Source organism: Salvelinus alpinus, chromosome 14, assembly GCF_045679555.1.
Source record: "Salvelinus alpinus chromosome 14, SLU_Salpinus.1, whole genome shotgun sequence".
Classification (NCBI taxonomy): domain Eukaryota; kingdom Metazoa; phylum Chordata; class Actinopteri; order Salmoniformes; family Salmonidae; genus Salvelinus; species Salvelinus alpinus.
Genome location: NC_092099.1, coordinates 50019733 through 50036047, shown reverse-complemented (window position 1 = coordinate 50036047; position 16315 = coordinate 50019733). Strand labels below are relative to the sequence as shown.

Here is a 16315-nt window from a genome sequence, read left to right as displayed (position 1 = left end):
GATAACTTAACAGAAAATTACTCAAATAAAAGTGAAAGTCACCTGGGAAAATACTACTTGAGTAAAAGTCTAAAAGTATTTGCTTTTAAATATACTTAAGGATCAAAAGTAAAGGTATAAATTATTTCAAATTTCATAAGTAAACCAAAGAACCTAATTTTCTTGTTTTTTATTTATTTACAGATAGCCTGGGGCACGCTTCGACACTCAGACATAATTTACAAACAAAGCATGTGCTTAGTGAGTCGGACAGATCAGAGGCAGTAGTGATGTTCTCTTGATAAGTGTGTGAATCAGACCATTTTCCTGGCCTTCTAATCATTCAAAATGTAACAAGTACTTTTGGGTCTCATGGAAAATGTATGGAGTAAAAACGACAATTTTCTTTAGGAATGTAGTGAACTAAAAGTAGTCAAAAATATAAATAGTAGAGTACTGATTATTTATTTATTTTAACTTTATTTAACAGATACACCCCCACCCCCCCAAAAAACTACTTAAGTACTACTTAAAGTATTTTTTACTTATGTATTTTATACCACTAACAAGAGGCCACTTTGCTTACACTGAACACATCAGATCCATTTCTTCATTACTCATGGCCCTAGTCCAAGAACAGCCCTGATTTCCTCATTCATATTCATCCAAGTGTAAACAACGTTAAAACAAGAACAACATAATGGCTCATTAAAAAACAAATGGTGCTCTGCAGTCTGTGGCGGCATAGATGAAGAAAATTATTTTGGGAGGGAATTAATTAGCTAATTGCCCCTCAGTAGGGATAAATCCTGGGGATTATTTCCGAAGACACAAATTGCCCTCATCAGGATTACAGGGAATCTTTCGGAATTACTGTCACATCCACACATGGTGGAGGAGGAAGACACAGCCCAAGATGCACATCATCTGTCTGAGTCCCTATGCCATTACAGATCTGGACCAGCAAATTGAAACAGACAAATTGACCCAGGTGCTTAACACAAATCACAAAGGGCCCCGTTCAAAAATCACAGTTAGTTTATTGACTAATGTGGGATAGTTGGATTGGGCAAGACCTGCAACAATGCTGTACGGACTGGGAGCCAATGTAACGGATGTGAAATGGCTAGCTAGTTAGCGGGTACGCGCTAATAGTGTTTCAATCAGTTACGTCACTTGCTCTGAAACCTAGAAGTAGTGTTTCCCCTTGCTCTGCAAGGGCCGCGGCTTTTGTGGAGCGATGGGTAACGACGCTCCGTGGGTGTCAGTTGTTGATGTGTGCAGGTTCGCGAGGGGATGGTCTAAAGTTATACTGTTACACCAACACAGAAAAAACATCATCTCTATTAGACTTGACTAGTCTCACTCGACTCTAGCCTAAACCTTCTTCTGAAATACATTGCCTGGAGACTGATTGGCAATCACGTCGGTGGCAGCAGGTAACACTGGGCGGTATACCGTATTTTATGATATACCGATATTGATGCAGGGACCGGTTTGGGTTTTTACTTGACCTTCTATACCGTTATTTGAATGTTTGGTTTGTTAAATGTGATACGCCATGTGTAATGTCAATTTTCATAGTTTGTTTCGCTAATTGAGTCATCTCGCTCTGCGCCACTTTCCACGCCCCCTGTCACTCAAGGCGCGCATTTGATGTTCAACCAGAAACTTGCGTTTAGTCTGCAGGGTCAATGCAGCACATACAACAATGCTGTTTTCCACTTTGCGTCTTAATATAAATCCACTAGCGTTCTATAGTGACACTATTAGTTTCTGTTTCTTACATCAGCAAACAGCTAGTTTGTATTTTCTTAGCAAGTTGCCCTAAATCTTGTGAGACGCTAATAGCCGATAATGCTAATAGCTAGTTAGCTAATAAATGTACTGAGTAAGAGCAAACGTAGCTAGCTAATACAGCCTGATAATACCAGTGATGGTGTAGACCTAAATCAGAATGTTGTTTGTGCAACAGTATCTTCTAAATCAAAGAGGAATATGCAAAGTAAGAATATGTTAGCTACATGAAGTATCTAAGAGAAAACATGTATGTAGCCAAAGCTTATAGGGTCCCCTAGGAAACACGTACCAACACTTTAGTTCCGATCCTGTCACAATAACTCCTCCCTGGCATTTTAATTCCTTGTCATCTCAAACAACTGTAAATCAAATCGCAATTGCAACATTTGGTTAAAAATAAATCCTAGATTATTTGCCCATATCGTGCAGCCCTACGTGGCAGTGGGGGAATTATCTCAATTGAGCAGTGGTGTAAAGTACTTAAGTAAAAATACTTTCAAGTACTACTTAAGTCGTTTTTTGTGTCTGTACTTTACTATTTTTGACAACTTTTACTTCACTATATTCCTAAAGAAAATACTGTACTTTTTACTCCATACATTTTCCCTGACACCTAAAAGTACTCATTACATTTTGAATGCGTAGCAGGACAGGAAAATGGTCCAATTCAAGACATCCCTGATCATCTACTGCCTCTGATCTGGAGGACTAACTAAACACAAATTCCTTGTTTGTAAATTGTCTGAGTGTTGGAGTGTGCCCCTGGCTATCTGCAAATTTAAAAAAATAAAATGGTGCAATCTGGTTTGCTTAATATAAGGACTTTGAAAATATTTATACTTTTGATACTTAAGTACATTTGAAAAATTACATTTACTTTTGATATTTAAGAATATTTAAAACCAAATACTTTCAGACTTTTACTCAAGTAGTATTTTACTGGGTGACTCACTTTTTCTAGTAATTTTCTATGAACGTATCTTCACTTTTACTGAAGTATGACAATTGGGTACTTTTTCTACCACTGCAATTGAGTGCAGGAAATGCAGAAATGATAAAAGTGCTGAAATTAGTTTTGGTTGAAGTTGAATTGAACAGTATAAAACTATCAGAATGGAGAAAGACTAATTGAAATCACTTGGAATGTATGTGTTGCCACCCTAGGATCACTCACTACTCATAAAGCAAATGTAGAACTTGTGTTATTCAAAACTAAAAATACCGTCAAAATATCGGCCAATTAAAAAAAATAAAAAAAATACTGTGATATAATATTTTGGCCATATCGCCCAGCCCTAGCAGCAGGGTTACTTGGTTACTCTATTGGTCCAAACATAATCAAAACAATATTTCGAAACCCTTACTGAAAACAGCAATGCACAGCAATACAATTGACCCTACGCTAAGCCTCGCACCTTTTGGTTACTGTTGCAACTTCTGACATTTTCCCGAAAAGCCCATTCAACCAGTGGCGAAATCCCCTCACAATGATCTCAAACTGTTTCTAATACACAATGAAATTTAACACAGGCTACCTCTTGCTAATCAGTATCCCCCTTTCCCTAATCACGAAATTCTTCGGTATGTTGTGGTGGACCTGTCATTACAATTGCTTCATCTGAACCTGGTACAGTTGCTATCCATTGGAGTGCTGTGATTGGTTGCCCAACATTATGGGGCCCTACAGTAGGCATATTCTTTAGATGTGGTGGTGCCACAGACACGTAAGCACCCCAGCTCATCAAGCCTGTCTGTAGCAGACTCCTCTGATTATCTTGTCTAGTCCAGCGCGGGCCTGGGCAGTCTGGATTTAGCGGGATATGAGGAGGGGGTGTGTTTTGAAAAGATGCCAAATGGGGAGAAAAGACACTTTCTTTTGTGCTCCATCTCCACAGGGTGTAACAGGCATGGATGCGAAACAAGTGCAGTTATAAATTTAGCTCGTACTTAAGAGTTTCACACATGTAAACTCAGCAAAAAAAGAAACGTTCTCACACGGTCAACTGCAAACTTAACATGTTTGTATGAACATAAGATTCAACAACTGAGACATAAACTGAACAAGTTCCACAGACATGTGACTAACAAATTGAATAATGTGTCCCTGAACAAAGGGGGTGATCAAAAGTAACAGTCAGTATCTGGTGTGGCCACCAGCTGCATTAAGTACTGCAGTGCATCTCCTCCACACGGACTGCACCAGATTTGTCAGTTCATACTGTGAGATGTTACCCAACTCTTCCACCAAGGCACCTGCAAGTTCCCGGACATTTCTGGGGGGTATGGACCTAGCCCTCACCCTCCGATCCAACAGGTCCCAGACGTGCTCAATGGGATTGAGATCCGGGCTCTTCGCTGGCCATGGCAGAACACTGGCATTACTGTCTTGAAGGAAATCACAAACAGAACGAGCAGTATGGCTGGTGGCATTGTCATGCTGGAGGGTCACCCCTGGTGAGACAAAACTGCAACTCGCCAGTGAAGAGCACTTCATGCCAGTCCTGTCTGGTCCTGGGACGGTGCGTTTGTGCCCATAGGCAACGCTGTTGCGAGTGATGTCTGGTGAGGACCTGCCTTACAACCGCAGGTGTGATGTTTGGATGTACCGATCCTGTGCAGGTGTTGTTACACGTGGTCTGCCACTGCGAGCACGATCAGCTGTCCGTCCTGTCTCCCGGTAACGCTGTCTTAGGCGTCTCACAGTACGGACATTGCAATTTATTGCCCTGGCCACATCTGCAGTCCTCATGCCTCCTTGCAGCGTGCCTAAGGCACATTCACACATATGAGCAGGGACCCTGGGCATCTTTCTTTTGGTGTTTTTCAGTCAGTAGAAAGGCCTCTTTAGTGTCCTAAGTTTTCATAACTGTGACCTTAATTGCCTACTGTCTGTAAGCTGTTAGTGTCTTAACAACCGTTCCACAGGTGCATGTTCATTAATTGTTTATGGTTCATTGAACAAGCATGGGAAACAGTGTTAAAACCCTTTACAATGAAGATCTGTGAAGTTATTTGGATTTTTATGAACTATCTTTGAAAGACAGGGTCCTGAAAAAGGGATGTTTCTTTTTTTGCTCAGTTTATATAAGTTCAACCAACTATTGATATCAAATTGATAAAACACAGCATCTAATGGATGACACTTTTCATGGCTTTGATCACTTCAACAAACTATAAAATTAGACCCAGGCTGTGACACTACGGGCGTTAGAGTACTAACAGTTCCAAACAAGTAAGCTCCATGGAAGTCTGTCGTAGTTGTGCATTCATTCCTCATCCAAGCTAAGTTTCAGTTAATATCATGGCATTTGTATGCAAAGCGCTCTCCTCATTTCTGAGCATTTAGATCTACCTGTTACTCCTGGTAAACAAACGAGGGGCCAAATAGCTTTGTTCAAAGTAAACTAACAAAACAGGACTGTTTTCAGCTGAAAATGTGATTGTTTCCTCCTGATCTCTGTCAGAGCACATAATGTCTCACTTCTTCCATTTGGAGTGATAAGCAGACAGGGCCTGAGACCCAAGAGCCTGCTTGGAGCTGGATGGACATTCCAGCCAGGATTAAGGGATCTGACTTCATCACTGTGTTTAGCTGTTTTACAGTACGAATGAATGGGCCTTCAGTCTGCAGTCTTTGTGTCTGACGAACAGCATTAGGACAACACAGGCTTTAGAATGTGCCATTTGTTTTCCGAGAGGGGGACCTTTTCCGTCTATTCAATTTTTAAGAAGTCAAGACAATTTTTACAAAAATATAAAAAAAGCTTTGCTGAACAAACGATTGCACTGTCCATAGGGTACATAGAGTTAAGTGCCCTACTTTTAAGTCCCATCGAACTTCCTCTTGTGAATTGAGCCTGGAACTTCCAGCCCATAGAGCACTTCCCCATAGAACCCTTCCCTGTGCATCTCCAACTGTTGTGTCACATTTAGTCCCAGTGTGTTATGGGGGCTGCAGGTTGAGTCTGATGAGTGTTTAAAATGCCATGCTTTTTTAGTACTAATTCCCTATTCTAAACTATAGATGAGAACAGAATGTTCTCACTCTGACCTGAAGAACAACAGAATGTTCTCTCTCTGACCTGAAGAACAACAGAATGTTCTCACTCTGACCTGAAGAACAACAGAATGTTCTCACTCTGACCTGAAGAACAACAGAATGTTCTCACTCTGACCTGAAGAACAACAGAATGTTCTCTCTCTGACCTGAAGAACAACAGAATGTTCTCACTCTGACCTGAAGAACAACAGAATGTTCTCACTCTGACCTGAAGAACAACAGAATGTTCTCACTCTGACCTGAAGAACAACAGAATGTTCTCACTCTGACCTGAAGAACAACAGAATGTTCTCTCTCTGACCTGAAGAACAGGAGCATACTTGAGGAAACAAGGCATTGTATTTGATTTGCCCTTTATATTGAAGAATCTGAACTTCTCAGCTACAACTTATGAATGTAAATAATTCATACAATCATGGTGCTATGGCATACACCATCTTGGTTACTGTAATCCACCTCAGTGAGCACAGCAAGAGAAAAAAAAAGTATCATAATCCAATTTGAGGTCAAAGTATTTATCAGGTTATGGAACCTGCCCGAAAAGAAAGATAAATAAACCAGTTGCATAAGTCATCCTTGCAACTTTTTCATTTGTGAAATTTGCCATTGAGCACAGGCCCACAGAGCACTGGCCCACAAAGCACTGGCCCACAGAGCACTGGCCCACAAAGCACTGGCCCACAGAGCACAGGCCCACAGAGCACAGGCCCACAGAGCACACTCCAAGAGTTCTGATAATGATCTGAGGAAACGACAAACAAGCCGTCCTGTACCGCTGTCTGCTATTTGCTATGGCAACTCCTTAGCGTGCTACGAGTGGGATGGTGGTTCGTTCGGTTGACTGGGAGGCCAGGTCTTTTGTCGTTCAAGCATTCCTTTTGTAGATCACAACCTGATATGTATGTGCAGATTTTAGAGTTTTAAAACTTTTTTTAAAGGAGAGAGCAAACAAACCCCAGGAAATGTGACCTGTGAGATGGGTGCTCTATCATCCTATATGTGATACAGAATAGGGCTGTCCCTCGTCTGTTCTTTTGACCAATCGATTGGGAAAACATTTTAAATGTGTATTTTTCCATATATTGACACATCCTATGTGTTTTAATCAAATCAACTATATTCACTGAGCTTATTAATGCTTTAAGCACACGCTTTGATTAAATAATTAAGACACACAATTGACTAGAGGGAGTCCGACCAGCAATTGATTTGTTTGTGCCGGGCCCGGACTTCGCTGTGTAAAAAAAAAAAAAAAAAAAAGACAGTGAATGTGACTAGAACCCGTTGTCTCTCTCTCCTTCCTACTGCAGCAACTACTACAGATCATCAAAGTGTATTATCGCGCTGTCCGTGTTGCTGAAGCTGCAACATAATTACAGCCATTTCTGACTGAAAGGTTCTGTTACCGAAATCCCTCATTTGTTTAGGAAAAACATACCCTATTCCCTCAACCCTTGCTCTCTTTACATGACATGTTTGCATCGCAGACCAAAGACCTACTCGCATGGGACTAGTATTACTAGAGAACGTTGGTAATGTAATTATTACTCAAGAATGTCTGTTATTCCAGAGGACGATTCGGATGGGATTATTTTTTCCCCCAAACGTCCCCATGTAATTCTTTCTTTTTCCCCAAAAATAAATGGAGAGTTATGACTGAAGCCTGGAGGATTTTATTCTAGGCGTGAAGATACTGTATTTCAACATGTCCAGGTGATAGGGCCACACTGAACTCCAGCTTGGTTCCCAAGTTACCAAACCATATTTCCTATAGTGTCAGCATAATATTTGAATTAAGGAAGTGTGATCATAATCATTAGGATATTATAGCCATCCGCAGTACATCCTAAATGTCCACATTCATAGTGTATATCCACCTTTCAGCCTTCAGATGTGAGCTAAACAGTGCAATTGCACTTGAGATGCATTTTAAGGCTACGGATGAGAAAGTTAACTTATCATTTCCAAATGTTTAGGTCAGTTGCTTTGCAGCATACAACAAGGGTTGCATTAAATCAATATTTTTTTCCATTCATATACATTTTATTTAACTAGGCAAGTCAGTTAAGAACAAATTATTATTTACAATGACGGCCTACCCCGGCCAAACCCGGACGACCCTGGGCCAATTGTGCGCCGCCCTATGGGACTCCCAGTCACGGCCGGATGTGATATAGCTTATGCGCAGCACTTAGTTCAATTTATCAAATCAGGTATAGTTTTCTTGCGCAAACCGCCAGCAACACCTTTCAAACTCAGACATTTCTCTCAAAACACAGGGATGTCGATTCGCACGGGACTAGTATTATCAGACCATGGAGTTTGCCAAAAAACTGTGGGTTATTCTGGCTGGAATTGTTACTCTCCTGCCATGTAAAAATTACTGACATGGCAGACTCGGAAAATTAAAGATTTGGTGTTTTGCGCTTGTGCACATAATTACATTACCCGACCTCCCCCAGTAAAACTAATCCCATCCGAATAGGGCACAATAAGGCCTGACCTATAGCATATCATAATCACATCTGTAAATTGGTTGTAACAAACTCTGAACATCGTGACACCAAAATGTAGGCAGAGAACTTAACAAACTCGAAACGAGGGAATATTTACTGGTTGCTCAGGAGGTAAAGGGAAAGCCAGATGTGTGGAATAAATGTGACTAGTTGTGGAACATACTGGATATCAAGAAAAAGAAGGTAAGGAGCAAGCACTGCGTGCATATTATGTGTTGCTGACAGAATCAGTAGGCTAACACTCAAACAGGCAACAGAAGCAGAATCTGTCTTATTTCTGTAGATATATTGGTGATTTATAAAGTCAGAAACGTTTAACAGTTAGGCTATTGATTGTAGACTAAACTAATTTTAACTCCTCACCTTTCTTAGACAATAATACAAGGGCTGTTTTCTCGTCTCTGCTGCTGCCTCCGCTGCATTGTTCAACACCCAAATGCTGGTTACCTTTGCTATTATGCACATAGCAATATGGTCTAGGAAAAGGCGCCACTTCAACATATTATTTTTTTGCTACTGCTTGACTAAAGATATCTTGGTCGACCAAAAGCCTATCGACAAAGCAATCGTCTAGTCGACTAAACAGGGTCAGCCCTAATACAGAGGCAGAAAAACTTCCATCAGAGAGCCATTAATGAATCATGTTGAGGCAGGTCACAGAGAAAAATTATATTTGGCTAGCAACATGGGGGTGGGAGGATCTTTCAGTACTTAGGGTGAGGTACCGCACAGCCCACTGAGTTACACCTGACAGTAAAGGGTAGAAAGATGTGGGAAACAACCTAATATCACCCTACGGGGAGACGGACAAAGACAGCATGGAGCGAGTTCTGTGCACATCTTCTGTGGCTCAGTTGGTAGAGCGTGGTGCTTGCAACGCCAGGGTTGTGGTTCAATTCCCACTGGGGACCAGTTTTTAAAAAGTATAGTAGTACTGTAGTTTAGGCTATGTACCTTGTTTTTTAACATAGCTAGGCCTTGTCTTTTACTGTACCTTGTAATCCCAATTTCTACTGTAGCTAGTCTCTCTACTCAGTAATTGTAGCTCGATTCTGCTGCAGCTCATCTCTACTCTAGCTTGTTTCTGTCCGGTGGCCTTTGATCATTTGCTTGAAGGCAACAATAAATGGAATGTGGTGTTGCTTCAGTCCCTTTCTCAGGATGCAAAGTTAGGGGATCTTAATGAGGGGCGTTGTTGCCTAATGTGACCAGAGAACCTTTGGTAATGAGCAGTACACATTCTAATGGTTCTCTTTTGAGGGCCCCCTCTTGTAAAAGCCACAAAGGGTAATGCAATAATTGTAGTAGAAGACAGGAACTGCTTAAAATTCAAGAGGGCAGGATTTTTCTTTTTTTGTGCGATACAGAAGAACATTTACATGTGAAGCAGAAGGGGCGGGGCCTATGAGCGAAATAGGCCTTTTGTGCATAGAAATGTGCATAAATAAACCAGCTGGTCCCAGCACTTCAGAGTATAACAACCAGTTAAATTTCTATGCCTGTTGCTTGGTTGTTGGCGGATTACTGCAAGGAGCTTGGTTGGGTAATCCTACAATGTGTTGAAAACATACGTCTACATCAGGAAAACAACAGCAAGTTATCCATGACAAAACATAGACAACCTCCCAAACACCAATTGTGTTTTTGCCAAAGACTAACAACAACCTATTTGTTGTACCACTGCGGATAAAAACCTACCTTAAAAACAACACACCATAACCATGTACATATCACCCTAATCCCCTATAATTGAGGGGTTCAACAAATGCATTAGGGCTCTCCATCCAATCAGGCATCAGTATGGATTCTGTGTGATTGTACAAAAGGGGGAGCTTTTTTTTTTTAAGGTTAAGTGTGTATTATCCTCCACCACATCCAAAAAATGAATAATTTTGTGACAGAAGTGGTGTCGCTCTCTAATGGTCTCCTGCTGAGCTGTCTGGATGAGCATTAATATGCTGGGGATGATGAGCAGTGAGCACCGCTGGGCTTGCATACCAAATGACACACTATTCCCTATATAGTACACTACTTTTGACCAGGACCCATAAGGCTCTGGTCAAATGTAGTGCACCACAAAGGCCAATGGTCCCAGGGCCCAGTCACATACAGCTGGATCTGTATGGGGATACAGGCTACGTCCCAAATCGGACCGATTTGGGACGTAGCCTGTATCCCCATACAGATCCAGCTGTGTGTGACTGGGCCCTGGGACCATTGGCCTGAGTCTGGCAAGCCTAGGGCCGAAGCAGGTAGACTAATAACCATAGACATGGCCCTTCTGGCAATCCTTTGAACACATAGCCTAGCCATTCTATTCCATGATATATATGTATGTACTGTATGTATGCATGTACACTACCGGTCAAAAGTTTTAGAACACCTACTTATTCAAGGGTTTTTCTTTATTTTTACTATTTTCTACATTGTAGAATAATAGTGAAGACAACTATGAAATAACACATGTGGAATCATGTAGTTACCAAAAAAAAAGTGTTAAACAAATCAAAATATATTTTATATTTGAGATTCTTCAAAGTGCCACCATTTGCCTTTATGACAGCTTTGCACACTCTTGGCATTCCTTTAACCAGCTTCACCTGGAATGCTTTTCAACAGTCTTGAAGGAGTTCCCACATATGCTGAGCACTTGTTGGCTGCTTTTCCACTCTGCAGTCCGACTCATCCCAAACCATCTCAATTTGGTTGAGCTCAGGGGATTGTGGAGGCCAGGTCATCTGATGCAGCACTCCATTACTCTCATTCAAATAGCCCTTACACAGCCTGGAGGTGTGTTGGGTCATTGTCCTGTTGAAAAACAAATGATAGTGGCACTAAGCCCAAACCAGATGGGATGGCGTATCGCTGTAGAATGCTGTGGTAGCCATGCTGGTTAAGTGTGCCTTGAATTCTAAATATATCACAGATAGTGTCACCAGCAAAGCACCCCCACACCATCCCACCTCCTCCTCCATGCTTTACGGTGGGAAATACACATGCGGAGATCATCCATTCACCCACACCGCGTCTCACAAAAACACGGTGGTTGGAACAAAAAATCTCCAATTTGGACTCCAGAGCAAAGGACAAATTTCCACTGGTCTAATGTCCATTTCTCATGTTAACTTTTAAGAAGGAACACCTGTTAATTGAAATGCATTCCAGGTGACTACCTCATGAATCTGGTTGAGAGAATGCCAAGAGCGTGCAAAGCTGTCATCAAGGCAAAGGGTAGCTATTTGAAGAATCTCAACTATAAAATATATTTTGATTTGTTTTACACTTTTTTGCTTACTACATGATTCCATTTGTGTTATTTCATAGTTTTGATGTCTCCACTATTATTCTACAATGTAGAAAATAGTAAAAATAAAGAAAAACCCTTGAATGAGTAGGTGTTCTAAAACCTATGACCAGTAGTGTGAGAGTGAGAGGAGAAAGAGACAGGAGAAAGAGAGGGAGAGTAGAGAGAGAGAAAGCATGTGAGTACTCCCTTACTACATTTTAACAAAGAAACCCAAAAAATAAATGCAGGCCTTAAATCTGAGAAACTGTCATAAGAAATAATCCTTCCTTTCCTTTCCCTCAAATGAAATGTAGAACCAGATTCACGAGATCAAGGGGAAGTGTAATTAACCTTGCTCCTAGGCACCCAACCAGCTCTGGTCCCCTCAGCACCAGCAATCTGCTGGTGCCACAACCTCTGCAGAGAGCGGGCCTTCCTATCGACAGGCCACCCACATTCCAACCCGCTTTGATTATACTTTAGGCCAGGGCAGTGCTCAGTAGGACACAGCATTGTGGAGTGTTCAGATAGGAACAGGCGTATATTATGTGGAACAGAACAGATGTCAGCTGCTCTATTGGTGATATTTCTATCTACAAAGTGGTGAACATTACGGCCCAGGCAGTCGAGTAATGGAACCTGCCACTTCCTCAAAATAACATCAACATACTGTAGCTCCGTCACGACGGTGTGCAACATACAGCTCAAGTAGCATTGAGGTGAGGTGTGTAACTGACAATCACCCTCTATTGAGGTCAAAGTTCTGCTTGGTGGAAATCCCATTCGTTAAAGTGAGCAGATTGCTTTAGTTCAATCTCCTTATGTGGCTTGGCTAGGCCCAGTTTACTCAACCTGGCATCAGAGCCATACGAAACACACTATACGCATTTCTGAGAACCTCCAAGACATATGACATGCACTAATGGTCGAGTTACATAGACAAACAAAAGTTGGGAGGTTGGTTCACCTAAACTGCTACATAAATTATTCTAACCTTTGTCGTTAGTTCTCCAAATTACCAATGTAAATTCTCCCCATAATTCTTGTTTAGATGCAACAATCTACCTCTTCTGAGAGAAAGACATATAATACTAGATGTCCTCCAAGATGTATGATCATTTACATCATCCAATTCGTATGCCATTGTATGACCGGGTAAGACGTATGATACTATACATCCTCTAATTCGTATGATATTGTACAACTAGTATTCCATTCATAATGTAAACTAATGTACATAATGGGGGTTAACAGATTTACGTACCAAATCCTACGAATTGCACTGAGACCAGGGCGGTTTACTACGCACTGACTGACCTCTGCCTGGTGCAAAGTAAATGGAGCTTTGACTCAGGAGATGACTTCGAGTCTTTGCCTCCCACTTCCCCCCCTGCTCTGTGCAAATGGGAGTTTTTGGAGTGTAGAGTGATAAGCACAGATGGAAGACTGTTTCTCAGGGCAGGTGCCAGCAGCACGTGCCTCGTTTCAAACAAAACCGCCACACACACTGAATCCTTGAATGACAACAAGCGATCTTTTAAACAGGAGACCAACTTGCTTTTTGTCCAACTAACTGCTTTGGGATGTACCAACAAGAAACACGTATCCGTGTTGATGTTTCATTTAAAGAAAACTAGGTGAATACTACTGTACAACAGACCATTACATAGGCCTAGGCATAATAATATGCAAATAACATGCAGTACAGTAGCTATACCTGAATGTATCAGAATGCACATATCTACATAAGAAAATATCTAGGCAGTACAACTGGGATTTCAGAGCCCAGGTCACAATCACACCATAAAATAAGAATTTGTTCTTAACTGACTTGCCTAGTTAAATAAAAGTTAAAACAAAATAAAACAAACCTAGACTGAAATAACATCAACAACCACAACAGGGTCAACTATAGCCTCATCAGATATTCCATTCTTACATCACATAAATACTCAAATAATATAGTGGAGAGGATTCTCGATTGAATATTCTTCCAGCATAAAATATATAGCCGTTTTGATATTGCATGAAAAGCACACAACGTATTAATCATAAGAACATATGCATAATTATAGGCCGACAGCTAGCTGCTCTCAATCAGATGCATACGTTGCCTCCTCTCTCCACAAGAGGCCTACCCTACTCCTATATTGACTACTCGCTTTCATCTCACTATAGTGGCTAGAACGATGGCTATTGCAGAATTGGACTGGACAGACGACGACCATCAACATGATCTAATGTACAATCAACTCTATTCAAAAAGCTGTTTAGTTTCAAGATGCTGTACATTCGATCGCGTTCCCGCGTCATATGACCCGCGGCAGCGAGCGCACATAACAGGGACAGTAGGTTCTGTCGTGCACGCAATAGGATAGGCTATAACATTATCATAGGCCTACACTGTGATATGGATGAGTGTGAAATATTCTGACTATTGCATGCATGAACATGTGATCGCTGGTCGATATTTGAAGACTGCTTTCTATCGAATACCCACCTGAAGAACATGAGATCAGAAAGACGCCGAATGCCAGTTTCGTTGCTGGTCCCATTTTCGGTCAAATGTCAAATCCTTTATTTCGAGTAAATCCTGGTGCCACGAATCCTATGGGATTAGCGTCCAACGTATCAGAGTACCTTCTTATAGCAAATGCATCAGGTGACTGACTGATTGAAAGAGCTGCAATGCCTGTAACATACAGCATAAAAATGTCCACTTCAGAATCCTTAGTGTTTATTGTATTCTTGTGGCATGGGACATGGTTTGAAACACATGTAAAAAAAAAAAAATATTTCTATAAAGAAACTAAACTACTGCAAAAGAAAAACTAGATTAAACCGACGAATAGCTTGTTTGACTACTGGTTAATGTACTTGCTGCATTGTGTATCCATTCTGCACACAAAAATGCAACATTGTCGCATTTTAGAAACAATGTCTAGCGTTAGACTATGTCCCAGCAAAAATAATCACAAATTGTTACTTTGTTGCAATTTTTTCGACTATCTAGCGATAATCTTTCATCTAGACATCTATATGGCATCACCGTTAACATAAACCGGATTTGCATAGGTTTAAGATTGCCAACATTGCTTACTGGTTACCTCACTAGTTAAATCACCAATTCAATGAGTTGAGTTTGCGTAATTACATTTTACTGACCAAGTTTCACTCTTGCAAACATTACACCTTTCCCAAATCACGCGCGATCACATCCAAAGGAAAGTTGACACCGGAGAAAACATTAACCAGGCATTCTACAGAAGGCTGTGTGGATTCCAAACGTTGTTTGTCCACAACATGCAAATAACGCAATATTGTCTCTAGCTGTCTTCAAAATCCGAATCTTGAATCACAGAAACCATATTTAGTATTTTAGATATGTCAATCGAGAAAGGATTGCAGTCGAGCTACACTGCTGAAGACACATACGAAACCCGTGAAGCTAGCCCGATACGTTAGCTACTGGCTGGCTTGGTCGGTATCGATTCAATCAATGTTCACTCGTGCGAACGGGAAGTGTGGAATACAAGAAAACAACGAACTAGAGAATTAAAATGAATCCTTTAGATGTAGTCTCTTTCGTCTAATATTGACGTTTTTCTTGAACGACTCGGTCATATAATTATCATCCCCTCTCCAAGTGCACAACTGTACTCAAGATGGCTGCTTGCACGGATTGTTTTTGATTTTTTTCCATACTCATCTGTCACTACGCGGCTAAAGCTGTGACCGACACGAATAACGGCCAATAGAGAACGACCAAATATCCCTATCTGCCACAGCTTTATACAGCTCTACCAATCCTGTGAGACATTCTCTTGTGTTGTGCCCATGAATGAGAGGCAATAAACACGCCCAGGCGAGTGTACTGTGAGTAAAGGTATTGATGATGGGATGGCTGTAGATACGCTGATCAATAAAATTACTGGATTTTTGTGAAAGGATAGGAACCGTAGTTTTGGTAATTGTTTCCTAGGAGACGCTAATTAGGGTCACATATGCGAAACCTATAAAACCACGGAAAACTCTAAACTGTCTAAGAAGGCATCTTTGGGACGTTCCAACTCTGACGTCACGTCATTGAAGTTGACATTTAACACGGTGGTAGCTAGTTTTCCATCCAATTGGCGAGAGATTTTCATGCGAATATTCTAGAATCTGCATAAAGAAAATATGCGCATTTTCCCACCAGTGGTGTGTTTTCAGTAAACGGACTTGTTGCGGCTAAAAATCTGTGCGTGAGGACATTGTGCACACAAAATATACTTTTTTCGCTAAAGTTTTCATGTATCCTAACGAATAAAAATCTAAAGTTTAATGTGTTTCCAATGAGGAATTGTATCTTGAAACTGATGCTACATGCATGCAATGTTTTATAGGCAAAATGTCACTTTCTTTGGTGAAGAAATTGCTTCCCCAACCTTAAAACTCACCGGTTGCCTAAAGCCTTCTTGTCTGTGTGAGAAAATAACATGTACATGGCATGTAGATTTAATCATTTAAGTGGAGATAGAAAACCTTCTGGTATTTTAGCCTATATTCATTACTGTTGATCAACCAGTCTAATGAGCACATGGATGTATCAAGGGAGCTAATTTATATGCATTATGAAACCAATATACTGTATGAAACCTGTACTACTGAGGTGCTTTGGAATTCCCCTGGAAT

General features: G+C 40.9%; 1 protein-coding gene across 2 annotated transcripts in view; it reads right to left on the bottom strand.

Moving 5' to 3' along the window:
• Positions 1-15335, bottom strand: part of LOC139539015 (activin receptor type-2A-like) — a 56665-nt gene extending 41330 nt beyond the window's left edge. Inside the window, exons 1-2 of one of the 2 annotated variants that reach the window (XM_071341686.1) lie at positions 14807-15335; positions 14142-14333 (exon numbers count right to left, since the gene is read on the bottom strand). In XM_071341686.1, coding sequence (XP_071197787.1) covers positions 14142-14196 — 55 coding nt within the window. In that variant the 5' untranslated portion in view covers positions 14197-14333; positions 14807-15335. Of the gene's footprint in view, positions 1-14141 lie in introns of both variants that reach the window. The other variant, XM_071341685.1, reaches the window with a different exon arrangement.
• Positions 15336-16315: the final 980 nt, after the last annotated feature.